Genomic DNA, 16,575 nt, shown 5'->3' on the forward strand with positions numbered 1-16,575 from the left:
TAAATGTTGAGTCAACGATAAAGTTTAAGTTTTCATAGTCATACACCTTGGATTTTCTATAACAATCACAATTTCATTAAATGTGATTTTTTTGTGTATGTGGTATGGGGTTTGTACTCAGGACCTACATCTTGAGCCATTCACCAGCCCTTTTTTCTATGAAGGGTTTTTTCGAGATAGGGTCTCAAGAACTTTTTGCTTGGGCTGGCTTTGAACCATGATCCTCCTGATTTCTGTCTCCTGAGTAGCTAGGATTACAGGTGTGAGCCACTGGTGCCTAGCAAATGTGATTGTTTTTTATTAATCATTTATTTTTTTAGTCATGTTGGGGATAGAATCCAGGGCCTCAAACATGCTTCATACGTACTCTGCCACTGAGCTATACTCCATGGATATTATTGTTACTATTATTATTTGCTTTTTAGCTAATTTTTGAATAGGGCCTTGTGTTTTTGCCCAGCTTGGACCACGATCCTCCCATTTACACCTTCAGCATAGCTGCAATGACAAGTACATGCCACCATCCTCAGCTTTATTGGTTGAGAATTACTAGTCTTGCTAACTTTCTGCCCAGGCTGACCTTGAACTGTGATCTTCCCTATTTCCAGCTTCTAAGTAGCTGGGATTGTAAGTATGAGCCACCATACTGAGCTAAGATTATTCTTTAAATGAGTAATTTAACTTTAGATTATGTCAAATGTTCCTACAAAATTACATTCAGAAATCACATTTGGTCGTGAGTCATACACTCTCCTTTTGGTTTTGGATCATCAAGACTAGACTGCTGTGTTGGTTGTATTCTGCTTGACCTCTATATTCCCTTTAACATCCTTCTGTGGCTCACTAGCCCTGGGCACCGCATCTCTTTATTCCTTGCTGGCAGTCATCTAATGAGCTTCGTCCATGGACCAGGGCGTCAGATTACATCAAAGGGAAGGAGAAGCAAGCCCAAGGTATTTCTTCTCAGCTTTCTCCCTGAGTCGTGTCTCCAGCAGGAGCTCTGTCCCTCCCAGGGGATAGCAGCTTCCTCATAGCTCTGGTTCTGAGCTCTACTCCCATCGTTCACTCAGATAAGGGAAGAAATAGCTTCCTCTCATCACTGGAACCCTCCCCGCATTTATGTCCTCAGTAGGTAATTCTTTCATTTAAGCCCCATTATTTGGAACAAACAGGGCAGATCCTGCTTCCTGCGATAACCAGCTTGACCGTAGCAGTGCCACCTGCCCGTGAGATGGGTCCTCAGATGCCGTGGCTCCTCCTCTTTGCAGTGCATTGGCGTCACTGGGAAATATGCCCATGTCATCCTACTGTGCAGCCAAATGAGAAGCATGGCTTCCGGCTCATCCACCTCCTGGACAGAAACTCAATTGCACAAAGCCCATGGTGTTTTATTTATTTATTTATACAAAGATTACTGTCTTTAAAGTGGTGCTTCTCTACTCTTCCATGCATGAAAACATTTTTTAAAAAAATATATAAATAAAAGAGATAATAAGTTTAAACACATTTACATAAGTTTCCTGCAGAGGTTTAAAGAATAAGGAATAGATGATTCTAGAAAATAAACATAGGCTCTCTGTACTTTTTCTTTCTGAGAGGGTGTGTGAGTTGATGGGTAAGGTTTGCAGGAAGGTAAAAAGAAAATTAATTCTCTACGGAATATCATAAGAGAAAATAGTTCAGAATTGTTACATATTGGAAACTGTTCTCTTTGAAATATAATAATAGACACATTGGTACTACCTGATGAGTTCAAGTCAGGTGCATGACTGCTCTGGTCTCGTCAATCTTCTCCAAGAAGGAACCCTATTCAAGCAGTCATCCACATATTCTGAACATTAAAGCTTCCAGCCCCATGGGAACCTAGACATGACCAACGTTTAAAATGCCTGCACCACTTAGCAGGCTTTCAGATGAAAAAGAACCACAACCACACTCCCGTATTCTGAAACACGATCATTTTTTAAGCACTGACACATTTGTTAGTCGAGATAGAACTTAATGTTTTTTGAGAGAACTGATTCCACCACGCCTTTCATCTCATTTTCAGGGCTCCACAGATCTCTCACCTAAACAAACACTGTGCAGTACCAGTTTCCTAGTGCTCCATTAACCTCCACGACATACAACTAAAAGCACTTTTTCCTCACAGTTCTTATGTCACCAGGGCAGGCCAACTAGGGAGGCTCATCCTCCCGCTGGGACCAGCAGGCAGCCCAGGTTTGTTTGCAAATACCCCATTGACCAAAGAAAGTCATGTGGCCTAGCTCCCAGTCTAGGACTAGGGAAATACATGCTTTCTTTAGTAGAAGGGATTACATACCAGGTTAGGTAGCCAGCAGTAAAGATACAGGGAGAGATGAACTGGGAACAATTATTCAATTAACCACAATGCCTTAAGTAAAAGTCTGTCAAAGAGTGCATCCCAATGCTGTATTTATAAACAGAATTTCTAGCCCTGGAGTGGTCAGTCACTGGCAAGTTCTAGAATCCCATTATGTAGGTTCTTTATCCAGACAGAGAGCAAAACTCACCCACAGCATGTCTACCCCAGGGCCAGGGAAGCAATGCTGGCTTTTCTTGGCTGTCCTCCCTGCAAGATCACCAAAACTATCTTCAAAGAAGTAACCAATAGTTTGAGCTCACAGGGTTTTTAGGGCAGTGAAAGCATCCTGGATGATTTAATAATGATGGGTATGTAGCATTTTGTTTTTGTTAAAACCCAAGGTACTTTACAACACAAAGAGTAAACCTTAATGTATGAGAATTTTTTAAAATCCCTTAAGAGGCCAGGGATCCCACATGAATGTAAAGATGGGTAGAAATCTGAGTACATGCTCACAGATGTGTCCACAGTGGCTGAAAATTCAAGTTCTGAACAAATCTTTGCCGGCAGAGTTTGAAAGAGTGTAAGGCTGTGCTATGTTCGTGGGTGCTCTACAACTTGAATCAACAGCAATCCGTTGAATTTTCTGGAACACAGAAGCACTCGGGCCAGCAGTACAGCACCTGCCTCCTTGACCTCTTTGCATGACTGTCCCTCCACCCACTGTTCCTGGCCAATTCACTGGGCTTCAGCCACTCTGCCTTCTGGAGGTTTCTGCGACACCTCAAGGTCTTTTGAAAGGCTTGCCTTGCATCTCCTCAAGCCTGGAAAGCCATTGCCTATCTCCTCCTGTGCTGACTCCTTCTCCTCTTGAACCATCAGCTTAAACACTGCCTCCTCAGTTGCAGCACTTTTGTCCCTCCATCCAGAATTTAAGCTCCATGTCTGTCTTTCACTAGTGTATCTTCTCTTCACTTAAAACACTGCTAGGCACACAGTAGATGTTTAATATCTACTATGTAAAATGAACGAGCTCCTTAGGATTCTGATGGAATATGGACCTCTGCTTTGGAGTGAGTGCTGTAACGAGAGTCAGGAATTCCTACACTGCATACATTAAACTAAGACAGAATCCATGCAAAGTTCTGAGCTGGCTACTGCTACAGTCCTAGCATTCTAAGAAAGGCATAAAAGTAGCCCGATTCTCAAGTGCTGGTCAAAAACTGCAAGGGGAGGGGTCCAATCCTAGCTGGCAAGTGGGAAACTACTGCCCCCGTTTCAAAGGAGAATGGTTAGGTATTATTGTTTTTGGTGCAAAATGGAAGCAAAAAGTCAGAAGGCCCAAAGAAGTGATCCACAAAAAAAACCTGCCAGTGGGAAGCTGAGAGGGTAACTGCAGCTCTATGCAAGTTCTGCTGGTTGATGTTATTCAGAACAGGGAGGAGAGTTCATGTGTTGGAAACATAACCCCCAAATTCATGTACTGATGGTATTGGAGGTGTAGCCTTTGGGAGGTAATGAGGGGTAACATGAAGTTACAAAGAACCCATGGTGATATTGGTGCCTTTGTAAGAAGAGAGAGCAAGCTAGCTTAGTCCCTCACTCTCTCCATGCAATGCCCTCCACCATACTATCATGCACAAGTAAAAGGCAACAGATGCCAATACCTTGTTTATTGGACTTACAATAAACAAGCCTCCAGAACTGGGAAATAATTTTTTTTCATAAATTACCTGGCCTTAAGTATGCTTTTATAGCTGCAGAAAATAGACTATGGTGGGAAACTGGAACATGTCTGAAGCTACAAATTCTCCAGACACCTGGAATGGGCACAGGCTTTATTCTCCTTGGACCCTGGAGTTATGCTGGAGCAGCTGGTTCAGAGCCATGGAAGAGTGTGTCTCTGTAAACTCAGTGTGCTGATCTCAGACTTGAAGCTTTTCTGTTGGTCTCAGAAATGCAAATGTGAGAAGATCGCTTCCAAGTAGGCCACAGCTGTGCCCCTCCACTTGCAGTTCTTGGAGGATCTCCCCAAAGCTGGTGGAAGGTGAAATGTGGGATGAACTTTTCCCAACATGTGATGCTGAGAAAGGGCTGTCATCCCCTGCTCAGAGAAGGCCAAAGGCAGATGGAACTGTGACCTGCATGTGAGTAGTGAAAGCCTTGTCTCAGCTCAGGTCTTTGCTGCTCATCCACTAAACAGAAGCCTTCCCTGGGGCTCATTTTCTTTGGTCAAAGAGACTGCAGCAGACTGACCTGAGGACAAGGGTAATACATGTGACTTATTTTCAGGCATTGCATAAGTTAAAGGAGAGGACAAGAAGCCACAGCTAGAAAAGGTAGCTCCAAAGAAGGCAGAGTCAATGGAGAAGACAGAACTTGTTCAACTCTCAAGAGCATTGGATTACAGAGAAAAAGAAGGCTTCTCAAGTTCAAGCAAAAATAAGGCATGACACCTGAATTGACAAATACAGTATACAGAATGGCCACAGCTGAGAAGCAAAAACTGATGTTCTGAGTGAGTGAAAGGAAGAAATTTCATACAGAAGCCAGAAAATGGAATCTGTAAAGAAAAGAAGATCCCAGAGCCTCTGATGCAAGGAGCAGTTGGTTCAGGAGAGAAAGTTACATAGAAAGTAACTTTCATAGAGAAGAAAATAGTAAAAACATTGTGAAATACATTTCCTGAAGCTAGAGAAAGATCTTAGATAAAACTGAATATACCACAAGAAATTACTGAAATCCTACAAAGGTGAAGAGACGATCATAATTTTCTGGAAAAAACTGATCACTTATTGTGGTGATAGAATCAGAACCAGACAGAAGACTACTGAGACAGTGACTATGGACTATTGAGAAAACGGAACTGAATCTATTAATTCATTTCACACATAAGAATATATTCAAACAAATAAGGATTCCAAATATTGCTCCCCTTGTAAGCCATCTAAGGAAATACATAGGAAATATTCTAACCAAATGAAAGTAATTAGAATACAGATTCATGAATAGAAAAATAAGGGATTTAAATAGTAACACATATGTGGACAACAATGACAGTGAAATATAATATGCCTAAGTCTTTCCTTTGAAGCAGAAAATGAAATCCCCAATAAAACTAAATTCCAAACTATTTCAGCATTGAAAAGAGAGAGAGAGAGAGTGTGTGTGTGTGTGTGTGTGTGTATACACACACACATGCAGGGAATGGAAAGAGAAATACAAAATTGAAGGCAAAAAAATTAAAGTCTCTTCTTAGTGAATGAGAATGGGAAGGTACTGGGAACAGAGAGACTTATCATTTTTATATATTGGAGAAATCCAAATTAGACCATGTGTGATAAGAGTATAATAAAAATTAGTACAATTTTAAAACTAAATAGAGGGAAAAGATTAAGAAAATGAGGCAAAGTAAAACAAAAGAACAAAGAATAGTGTATTACAATAATAATAATATAGAAAACATAAAACCAAGGATGTAAAACATCTCACTCACTATAGACTAACTAAATTCTTTTATCAAAAGACCAAGATTATCACATTAATTATAACATAAAACCCAGGCAAAAGGTATTTCTAGAAATGTGCTAAATCAGTTACAGACAAAGATTGGAAGCAGGATGGCAACGATGTACTAAGCAAATGCCAAGGAAAAACCCAAACCAACACAAATGACAACATTAATGTCTATTAAAATGCAATCTAAACCCAAAAGCATTAACTAAGTTGAAAAATTGTGATAAAAAAGATAATCAGTAAAGAAGTTCTGTATAAGACATAAGCCTTAATAGAATAAATAATATGGAAGCCGTATCTATGAAGCTAAAAATATGAGAAATTGATAAAAACATATTTATCATGAAATTTTTTAAATATTCTTTTAAAAAAATTTGACAGTTCAAGTTAGACAAAGATATAAAGAAATTTGAAAGGTATAAAAACATTTTTCTCCTCTTTATATTAACACACAGCTTTATCATATATTTGATTAACAACATTTAAAAAATTTGATAAATTTCCCAAAGTGGATTTTTTTTTTTTACTTTACTTCACTCAAAAAGGAAACTAACTACAAAAAGATTTTTCAAATCTTCTAATTATTGGGAAATAAAGAATTCCCTTCCACACAATTCCTGGTTTAAAGAGGAGTGAAAATTAAAAACCACAAGTTAAGTATTCACAAAGGAAAAGCAAAGACATTGTATCAAACCTTGTAAGAAACAGCTAAATCTACATGCAGGGGAAATTTGTAGCTTTACAAAATTTAATGGTTTAGGCAAGTAAAACAAAAGAAAATAAGCAAATTCATGACCATCACAACATATTTGGAGCAATTTGCGTCTTGTTTTTCCTTGATTAGTAGGAATACGACTGGACACACCCTTGTGCTTCCAATGGTATCCAGATTTTCTTCATCTGAACTATTTTTATTTACTTCTTCCCTCATCGGTGTCACAGTGAGAACGAATGAAACGGTCAAGAATTTGTCTGTCTGAGAAGTAGGAAGAAAAACAAAATGAAAATTTCTATGCAAGTATTTAATGCTAATAGAGAATTCTAGGAAGGAAGTAAATATCTGATAATAGTACTGTGTTTTCAAGTCAAAGAATCTCTGTGAATCACTATGCCTGATACCCAAAGAGGCTCAGTTGCATAACTTTTAAGAAGAGTGGTTCAGTATTCAACACATCAGCAGGTGTACCGGGGAGAACATGGGTTTTAGAATGAAACAGACCTGAGTTTCTGTTCTGTGCTGCCAAGTATTGACAAGCCATCCATTTAAATTCTCCACCTCATTTCCTCGTCTTCAAGTGCAGGTCACAGTACTTGCCTTGCACACGATTGCAGGAATGGATTAAAGACACTGTGTGTGATACACCGATATGGCTGGCTCACCAAAGACATTAAATAAACCATAGCCTTATCCTTTATTCCTGGGTGCACAGTAATATATGGTAATGATAAACAATTGAGACTTGTTCCAAACATGTCACAGCAGCCAAGGCTGTTTTTCTATCAACCACCATTGGTGGCTTTTGCGATCCTATAGCAACTATATATGGCCTACATTTCCCCACCTGTGAAGTGGAGGAGTCTTGCGTGACTCTGAACATTTCTGGTATGTCAGATATGTCAGATATGTCTGATATGTCTCTTAATGACATATTTTGTAAATAGTACAGAGCACAGCTATACAACTTTGTTGTCATTTGTGCAGTCAAAATAAAAAAGAGGAAAGAGTGCAAGTGACAGCAGGTCATCATGTTCAATGTCTGTACCATCCTGCCCAAGGTCACAATGTCTGCTGAGGTCCACACATCGAAGATATGTGTTTGTATATGTGTGTGTATCCTGTTTTCTCTACAATTATGTTGCATTTATTTGTGTTGGTAATCTTGTGTTTAATTTTCTTTAACTGTTCCTAACCTACTCCATACCGTTTTTTGACCCCAGTATTTCTTGCTGTTGGTGTGGTGGTGGTACTGGGTTTTGAACTCAGGGCCTTACGCTTGCTAGACAAATGCTCTACCACTTAACCATACTCCAGTCCTTTTGCTTTTAAGTTTGTTTTTGTAGGGTCTTCTGTTTTTGCCTGGGCTTGCCTAGGACAGAGATTCTCCTACCTCTGCCTCCTGAGTAGCGGAATTAAAAGTTTGTGCCACCATACTCCTATGACCCCAGTATGTTTTAATTCAGGTATACTTTTCATAAAATGAATGATCTTTCATGTAGAGTCTGTGACACTTGCGTACCTATAAGCCACATACAGAGAAATACAAATCATGCCCACCAGCCCAGATCCTTCTTGCTGCTTTCCACTCAATATATTCTATCTCCAAACAGCTGCTGTTCTGATTTCTTTCATCATAGCTAAGATTTACTTTGTGAAGACTTTCAAATAATGAAATCACACAGAAGCTTTTCTTTTGTGTCTGGCATCCTTCATTCAGCATAATGCTTTCTGAGGTTCATACATTTTGTTGTATAAATCAGTAATCAATTGTGCCAATTTTTAGTAGCATGATTTTAATATATCACAGTTGATTTATCCATGTTTCTGTTGGGCTAGATCCTGTTTGGGGATGTTCAGAACAAAGTAGTTATCAACTTTCTTGTGCAAGTCCTTTGATGGACATGTTTTTGTTTTCTTTTCTCTTGAGTAAATATCCAGAAGTGGAACTTCTGAGTCATGACTTTGTATGAAGCTGACATGTGTTCCCAAAGTGTTAGTACTACTCAGAGCTGCCCAGGGTGTGGGAGCTCTGATTGCTCCATATCATCAACAGCGGTTACCAGTAGTCCTCGTCATTTCCAGTGTTGTCTTTAGTTTTAAACTTTATACTAACGGTTTCATTTTAAAGTAAACAAACTAACAAAAATGCTCTGATACAAAAGACATGCATACAAGATGAATCAAGCTGGGCATGCTTTAAAAAGGATGAGATTGTGCCAGCACAGGTAGCTCACACTTGTAATCTTACCTGCTTAGGATCATGGATCCAGGCAAGTCCGGGCAAAGAGTTTGTGAGATCATCATCTCAACCAATAGCTAGGCACAGTGGTACATGCCTGTCATCCCAAGCTATGCAGGAGGCTGACATTAAGAGGATCATGATTCCAGGTCATTGACACCACATCTCAATGGAAAAAAACTGGGTGTGGTGGCAGGTACCTGTCATCCAGCTACTGTGGGAATCATAAAATAGGGGGATCACGGTCCAGGCCAGTCTGGGCAAAAAGTGAGACCCTGTCTCGAAAATAACCAGAGCAAAAAAGGCTGGTGGTAGAGTGTGTAGAGCGCCTGCCTTAGCAAATGTGAAGCTCTGAGTTCAAACCCCAGTATACCAAAAAATTAAAATAAAAAAAAAGAAAACTGTGTCACATTTCATGTCAACTTAAATAAATGCTCAAAAGGCTACCAACTGTAATTTAAATGCTATCCACATTTATTGTATGTTAGTGCAGATTCATGTCCCTTTGGTTTTGTTTATGCTGTTCCTGCTGCTAAAAATGGCCTCACCCTTCCTTGTCATGCAGATTCATCTTTGTCACCTCATCTAAAGGTCATCTCCTGTGAAAAGCCTTTCAGCATTCCTGTGGATCCACAGGGCTGGGAGTACCCAACCCAAGCTTCTTCTGTAACCAAAGATTATGCTGATTACAGAGTTTAAGACGTTATAATTGTGCATGTATCTTTCACATACGAGAAAGTGTCCCTTCATTCATACATGAATTTTTTGTTTTATTTATCTTTGTATCAAGGGAGCATTATAGGAACCTTATAGAGTGAATAAATGCATTCTTAATACTGAGGAAATGCCTTCTAGATAGCCACAGTCATGGCAATTTCAATGGGAGGGAGACTAGTCATAAGTTGAAAACTTCACAGAAAACCAGATTTTAGATAATTTTATCATTCAAGTGGGTAATTGACATGGTCTTTACCAAAGGATAGCAGATGCCCAAAGAGTAAGCTTTTGGGTGTCTGAATCAGGCTTAGGGATTAAAACAATGTTGAAAATAGACTGGCCACTAAAGACACCTCTCTCGAGACTCTTGAGTTATAAGTAAACTCAATGCAGTTGAGCATGTGTCCAAAATGCTTGGGACCAGAAGTGTTTCATATTTCTGATTTTTTAAATCCTGAAAAAAATATATATGAGATATCTTGAGGTTGAGGCATGAAATTCATTTATATTTCTTTCTTTCTATTTTGCTTATTTGTTTGTTAGTGCTGGGGTTTGAACACATGGCCTCACATTTGCTAGGCAGGTGTCCCCAGCCCTTTTTGCTTTAGATATTTTTTCAAATAGGGTCTCATGTTTATGTCCTGACTGGCCTGGACCTCAACCCTCCTACTTATGCCTCCCTCATAGCTGGGATGACAGGTACATACCACCATCCAACTTTATTGGTTGAGATAGAGTCTTGCTAATTTTTTGCCTGGACTGGCTGCCACCAGTGCTCCTCCCGAACTCTACTCCTGAGTAGCTAGGATTATAGGTGTGAGCCACCGGTGCCCAGCTGAAAGTAATTTTTTATGCACGTGCACTTCTTCTTCTTCTTCTTAACTTTGACCCATCGTATGATGGGTCTCTCTTTATTAAAATATTCTTGTTCTGGGATCCTATTCCATCAAGCCTACTATCTGTGCAGGATAGGGCAGTCACATGATTTAAGCTGAGCTGGTAATAATTCAGCCTCAGACATCTGCCAGAATTGTTCTCTGCCTCTTAGCTCAGCCCCACCGTGAAAAAGCACAGCAGAGATACTCAGCTGAAAAGCATTCATGTCATCCCTGACACTAAGGAATGACAAGAGGTTTGGGGCATAGGATCTCCAAGGGAAACTCATCCTTGCTTGTCAGCCTCTGATATAGCTGGCCTCGATGAGGGAGCCATTCTAAAGCAGAGCTAGGAAGGAAATTGAGTCCCACAGGAAGCAGCTTCTTCATCTACCCAAGGCAACACAAAACAGCAAAGCTCAAGACCATATGCCTTTGGGTACCAGTGCCCCTCTGCCATCCCAAGGTGGGGCAGGAAAGCAGGAGAGCCAAGGAGCAACAAATCCCAACCTGTCCTAAAGTGATCTTGATAGCCATAGGTCACCACTTGCCTGTGTGGTAGAAAGCCTAACCAGTGGGCAGACTGTGTTGACTGGAGAGCTGAGTATGCCCTGGTATCTTGGAGAATGGGGATGCCAAGCCACAGGGCACAATGAAGTGTCCTCAGTTCACCCTTAAGGGGCACAATCGAGGCTCAAGTTGCACAGGACACACAACCAGAGACCAAGGTGCCCAGCAGCCACCACAGTTCCAGGTGGGCAGAAGTGGTGGCTGCATCCCACCCTGCTGGTCCCCAGGCAGGGGGCAGCATTTGCTTTGGGAAGAGAGAAGTACTCTTTCTAAAAGGTCCAGAAGATGTGGCTCTTTGAAGTAAAATGAGGTTTTCATAAAGTGCAGAGGGATGATTTGCTATATCTTACTGTCAAGTTTCTGGTCTGCCTTTGGGGAGGATGTGACCTAGAGTCAGAAGACTGTAGGTTTCCCTCTGAAGGGACAGAGCATCTGTTGAGAGGAATGAGTGTCCCAATAGAAAACATACAGGTCTGTCTCAATCTCAGGTCAAACATCTGCTTTTTTGTACTTCCCTGAAGCCCAGCACACTCAAACACTTTTAAGGGTAAAAATAACTCCTTTTTACATACACACACATAAATGCATGCACACACACCCTTCCTTTTCAGTCTCTTCTACAGTGAGGCGTTAGTTTCACTTGGAGCAGGAGTCCCAGGGTAAAAAGAGGTTCCATGCCTCTAACTGACTGGAGAACCCAGCTCTCTGACTGACTGGAGGCAGGCACAGTGAAGCAACTGGGGACCTGAGAGGGACAGGTGGGGGACAGAGGGCATATGGAGAGCTTTTGGATACATGGTGGAGTTGGTGACCTCATATTGCCTTGAGCACAAAGTAGGGTACAGGAGATATTTGCCAGGTGTAGAAAAAAAATTTTGCAACTCTTTTCTTTCACTTCTTCCTTTAAATTTGTATGTTTTCTAATGGACATGATACATTAGATGTAATATAAATATGTACATCTGCATTGAGGCACATGCTCATATATGAGGTATGTGATCCCCTGCCCCGAGGATGCTCTGAGAGGCAGCTGTAGGAAGAGTTCTGTTTCCTCTCCTCAAATACCTTTGTTCCCTTAATTGATATTTTACACACTCTCAGTCAGATGGACCAGATATCCCCAAGATGTTACCAAACCCATCTCTGGCCCTCAGCCATGAAATGGCAACTCCTTGTTGTGTGAAATAAATTGACACCATCCTGAGAACTGGTGCTGCCTTTCCCTTTCCGGGAGTGAAGTGTGGAGAGTCTCGTGTACCTTAAACAGCTTGTCACAAAAAGAGCATCACCAAACAGGAAATAAAGAGTAGCCAAAATAAAACAAAACCATGAAACAGTATAAACAGCCACGAGAGAAATCCAATAGCTGTAAGAAAAAGAGAAGTCATCCTGGAACAATTCAACCACAGGACAAACAGCATCAGAAAGGCTCTATGTCTACTTTTCAACAAGTGGGAATAGTCACTGGGGCCTCTTTTAGGAAATTGTTTGTCAGTGGATTGAGGTTTGCACAACACTATGGGATTTTTATTTTGAAGAAATGTTTTTCTTTTTTGTAGGCATTCAACTCCTGTGGCTCCAAACAAAACAATTGCTATTTGGCATAAAGCAATGTACTATGATGTGTAAATGCCTGAAATGTCATCTTACCTTTGGGGGAAACAGTCTGTAGGTACTCATTGATTTGAGAGGGAGTAAAGGAGTTCAAGATCATCAAGAAGTCCAGGTAGGCTTTCCCATAGTCACTCTGGTATATGCTCTGCTTCTTTGTGCGTTCTTGATTCCTAATGTAGCTGTGCAGCACTGAAGGGACTGACAAAATAGTGAGGGACAGACACAGAGGCTGTCACCAAGCAATAAACTCCTGCCCTCTTTCTTCGAACATACCCTGAGCCCAACTTGAAGCATCCTAAATGGCAAGGCTCTATATTAAACTGACCCCTCCATTGACTAGGGGCTGTGTCGCATTGCTGGGACTTCCCAACTGTTGCCTTTGGAAGTGGGAGGGGTGGGAGGCGATGACCAGGGTTGAGTTTGATCACCATTCTCAGAAAAGAGGTCTCTCTGACCTCTACCCTTATACAGGCCAGAATGTTAAGATGGTAACGCTCATCGCCTGCTGAAGCAACAGCCTTCAGAGAGGTTTCTTTTTCTTTCAGGCCATCTCTTATGCGTTCTTGGATTGGCACACTCAGAGAGCCCCTTCCAGTGACGTAGGAGTCTTAGGACGAGCAGTTTGGAAGAATGATGACATTTATAGCCAGCACTCATGGTCCAGTCAGATTAGTGGAGGTTAGAGGTTTAAGCAACCCCATGTCATTTATATTTGATTATAGATATTGTTCATTTAATGTGGATTCTAGTATTCATGGAGCTATCATAAAGAACCATGAAGATATGGTACAAAATCCTAATTTGTACAACTTTACCAACATCTTTGTAAACCTTAAGAACACCTTAAACAGTGTCCAGTTCCAGGTGTCTGTGATGGTTCATCTTGATCGTTAACTTGAGTGGACTGAGAAGCACCTAGGGAGTTAGTAAGCACACCTCTGGGTGTCTGTGGGGCATTTCCAGAAAGGATTAGCTAAGGGAAAGACCTTCCCTGAATGTGGGCAGCACCATCTCATAGGCTGGGCCTGGATGGAATAAAAGGGGAAAAAGGAGAAAGTCCACTAGAAAAGGTAGGCATATTCTCTCCTCTCTCTCTCTCTCTCTCTCTTCTCGCTCTCGCTCTCGCTCTCGCTCTCTCTCCTTCCTAGATACCATGATGTGAGCTTCTCTGCTCTGCTATGTCAGTCCCACCAGGATGGACAGAAACCTCTGAAACCATGAGCCAAAATAAAAATCCTTTCTCCCTCTTCCTTTGTTTTCTGTCAAGTGTTTGTTACAGTGACAAAAAATAACACATGTCCCCTTTTAAAGGAGCCATTGACCAAATGGAAAGACTAGTCTGGGATAGAAGCTTTGATGGTCCATCCCAAGAAGAGCATCTATAGGGTCTGAAAATGATTTCACTCAAAAAGAGGCTTAGAATAAAATATGATTTTCACAGAGTAAGAGATCTCTACTATGCCCCCTCCATGGGAAGAAGTAGAATCAATAGCTAGAAGTTTAGCAGGGTATATTCCAGTAGCTAGCACTTCCAACTAACATCAGTTGGAATATCTGATGCTAAAGGCACTGCCTTGGACAAGGGACACTACCCTGAATTCTAGGAGCAGGAATAGTGTCCCCCCCTCAGCAGGGATGGGGTGGAGGCAATTCACAGGTGACTGGAGGCTCTAGACCTGGGAATTTCTGGGCTGCTTTCCAACTCCAGGATGCTAAGCTTCTACTCTGAGTTTTGTCTCAAGTACTATTTGATTCTACCTCCATGCTAGTAATAAATTTCACCTCAGACTGACACCAAGTTATCTTCTTAACCAGTAGTTTCAAGGTGGCTTGCTCATGGAACATTTAAAACTGTCTATGGAAAACAAGAGGCATCAGGATAAAGGAACACTCACTATAATAGAGTGATGGGAAATCGGAACATGCTTGAGGGGAATGGACCCCTGACAAATCCAAGGGGCTGCCCACCTAATGCCTGTCATTTTACAGCAACTATGTCCTTCCTTTCATTGTACATAGGGGAGGAAGTGCTCCCCCAACCCCAGCCACTGCCCCTCCCAGGCAGATTGCAGTCTTCAAGACACAAGTGGTCAGTCGGCCTTCTGAGATGCACAGGTGCCTGGTTTAAGATTAGAAGCCACAGCAACAAGGTCAACTGACTTTCATGACCGTTATCAAACTTGGTGGCCAAGGCTCACCTCATTTAATCATGGGGAAAGGAGACAGTGAAATCAGTCCTTAATGGCAATGCCCTCTTTCTTAAAATTGCTATACACATGCTGTTTTCAGGACTCAGGTAGAACCAAAGCCCAGCAGAGCTAAAGTCTCCAAGGAGGGAGTGAACTTGAAGGAGAACAGAGACATGAGGATGGGCCAGAATAACAGAGACAGGAAACTCTCCATTCACCAGCTATCCACAAGTCACACATGGCCTTGTGTACCAGTTGTGGACTATTCCAACCTGGTTCCAGGCTATCACCAATTCTCTATTCTCCTCACCCAGGGCATCACCTCCTTGGCTATCAGCCAAATGCAAAGGCAGAGCTGAGCTGCCTCTTGCCTCCTTCAGGCTGACAAACAGTAAAGCTTTCTTTTTGCAAAAACCAGCACCATAGCATTGGCTTCTATATGTGTCAAACAACAGGGTCCATGAAGTTGTTTCAAAACTGAAGGTGATTCCACCACCGGTGTCTCATGCCTGTAATCCTAGTACTTGGGAGACTGAGATCGGGAGAATTGTGGTTGAGACCAGCCTGGTCAAATAGTTCACAAGACCCCATCTCCAAAATAACCAAAGGAAAATGGACTGGAGGAGTGGCTCAAGTGGTAGAGCGCCTGCTTTGCAAGTATGAAACCCTGAATTCAAACCCCAATCCCACCAAAAAACAAACAAATATTAAAAAGGTGTACTTACCTAGACCCTGAGAAGCCACTGACAGGCCCGAATAGCAGCCATACCTGAGACTAAAGTCCTGCAACTCAGGAATTTTAGCTGGGATTTGGTAATTCTGTCGAAATTCTGTGTCTAGACGTTGGGGAAGGAAATTTTTCCATTCCAGAAACACCGGAGAACTTTTCTTGACCTTCTGAACTGGTTTGGGGTGGGAAGGGAAGGTGGCAGTTACTACTGGTAAGCTATTTCTATCTTTTTATTGCACTCTGCTTCTGGTAGTACCTTCTAGCTTATCACACTATAACCTCACCCTTATTGTATTTAGGGTATATGTTCAGATAATTATAGGTGGTTTCTAATGAAGACATTTTATGTTCATTAGGAATGTCCTTTTGTTCTGCTGGGTGGACACAGAAGACACTGATGACTCCAGTAGGCTTGTCTGGACCCTGGGCAAGGGTGGTGAGATTTTCGATATGACTAGAGTTGCCTTATAAAATACAGGATGGCTATTTAAATTTGAAATTCAGATAAATAATAAATACACTTTCAGTGTTAGTATGTGTAGGTAGTCATAATCTTACTATATATCATTATTTAAATTAAATGGGGTCATATATATATTATCTCCACTATCTGGACAAGAAGTGTTCAAAGATTATCCCTCACTGATTGAAGATGCATAACATCATTGTCATTCTTGGCTAGAATGTGATTATTTGAACTATCTCTGTTACAAGTAATAAATATCATTAATTGTCTATGAAGCACTGATTAGACACCAGTTTCACAAACACTACCAGGTTACAGCGGAGGGAGTCACAAGCCATCTCATTTAAAATATGTTCACCCCTAATTCTTGCCACAACACTTGAGTTCAGAAGTGTATCACACAGCATCATCTTTGTTCAGAAAGATGAAGAGATTAAAAACATGGGTTTCACGAACAGTGCAAATTACTATTGACCTGGAAGTCAATTCTCTTCCAAATTAGTTTTTTAATAGGTCTTTTGAAAATAAATTCTAATAGACATAGTATATTGTAGGATTTCTAATGGGATCCATGGCACACATTATCTACCAAAGGCTGTCTAATTGCATCCACCA

The 16,575-nt window shown here is 41.2% G+C and overlaps 1 protein-coding gene across 1 annotated transcript in view; it reads right to left on the minus strand.

The window, feature by feature from the left end:
- Window positions 1-1,060: 1,060 nt before the first annotated feature.
- Window positions 1,061-16,575, minus strand: part of Tex26 (testis expressed 26) — a 46,093-nt gene continuing 30,578 nt past the window's right edge. The window contains exons 6-8 of the mRNA XM_074043607.1: window positions 15,490-15,666; window positions 12,612-12,773; window positions 1,061-6,818 (exon numbers count right to left, since the gene is read on the minus strand). Coding sequence (XP_073899708.1) covers window positions 6,754-6,818; window positions 12,612-12,773; window positions 15,490-15,666 — 404 coding nt within the window. The 3' untranslated portion in view covers window positions 1,061-6,753. The remainder of the gene's footprint in view (window positions 6,819-12,611; window positions 12,774-15,489; window positions 15,667-16,575) is intronic.

This window comes from Castor canadensis, chromosome 10 (genome assembly GCF_047511655.1).
Source record: "Castor canadensis chromosome 10, mCasCan1.hap1v2, whole genome shotgun sequence".
NCBI classification, from domain to species: domain Eukaryota; kingdom Metazoa; phylum Chordata; class Mammalia; order Rodentia; family Castoridae; genus Castor; species Castor canadensis.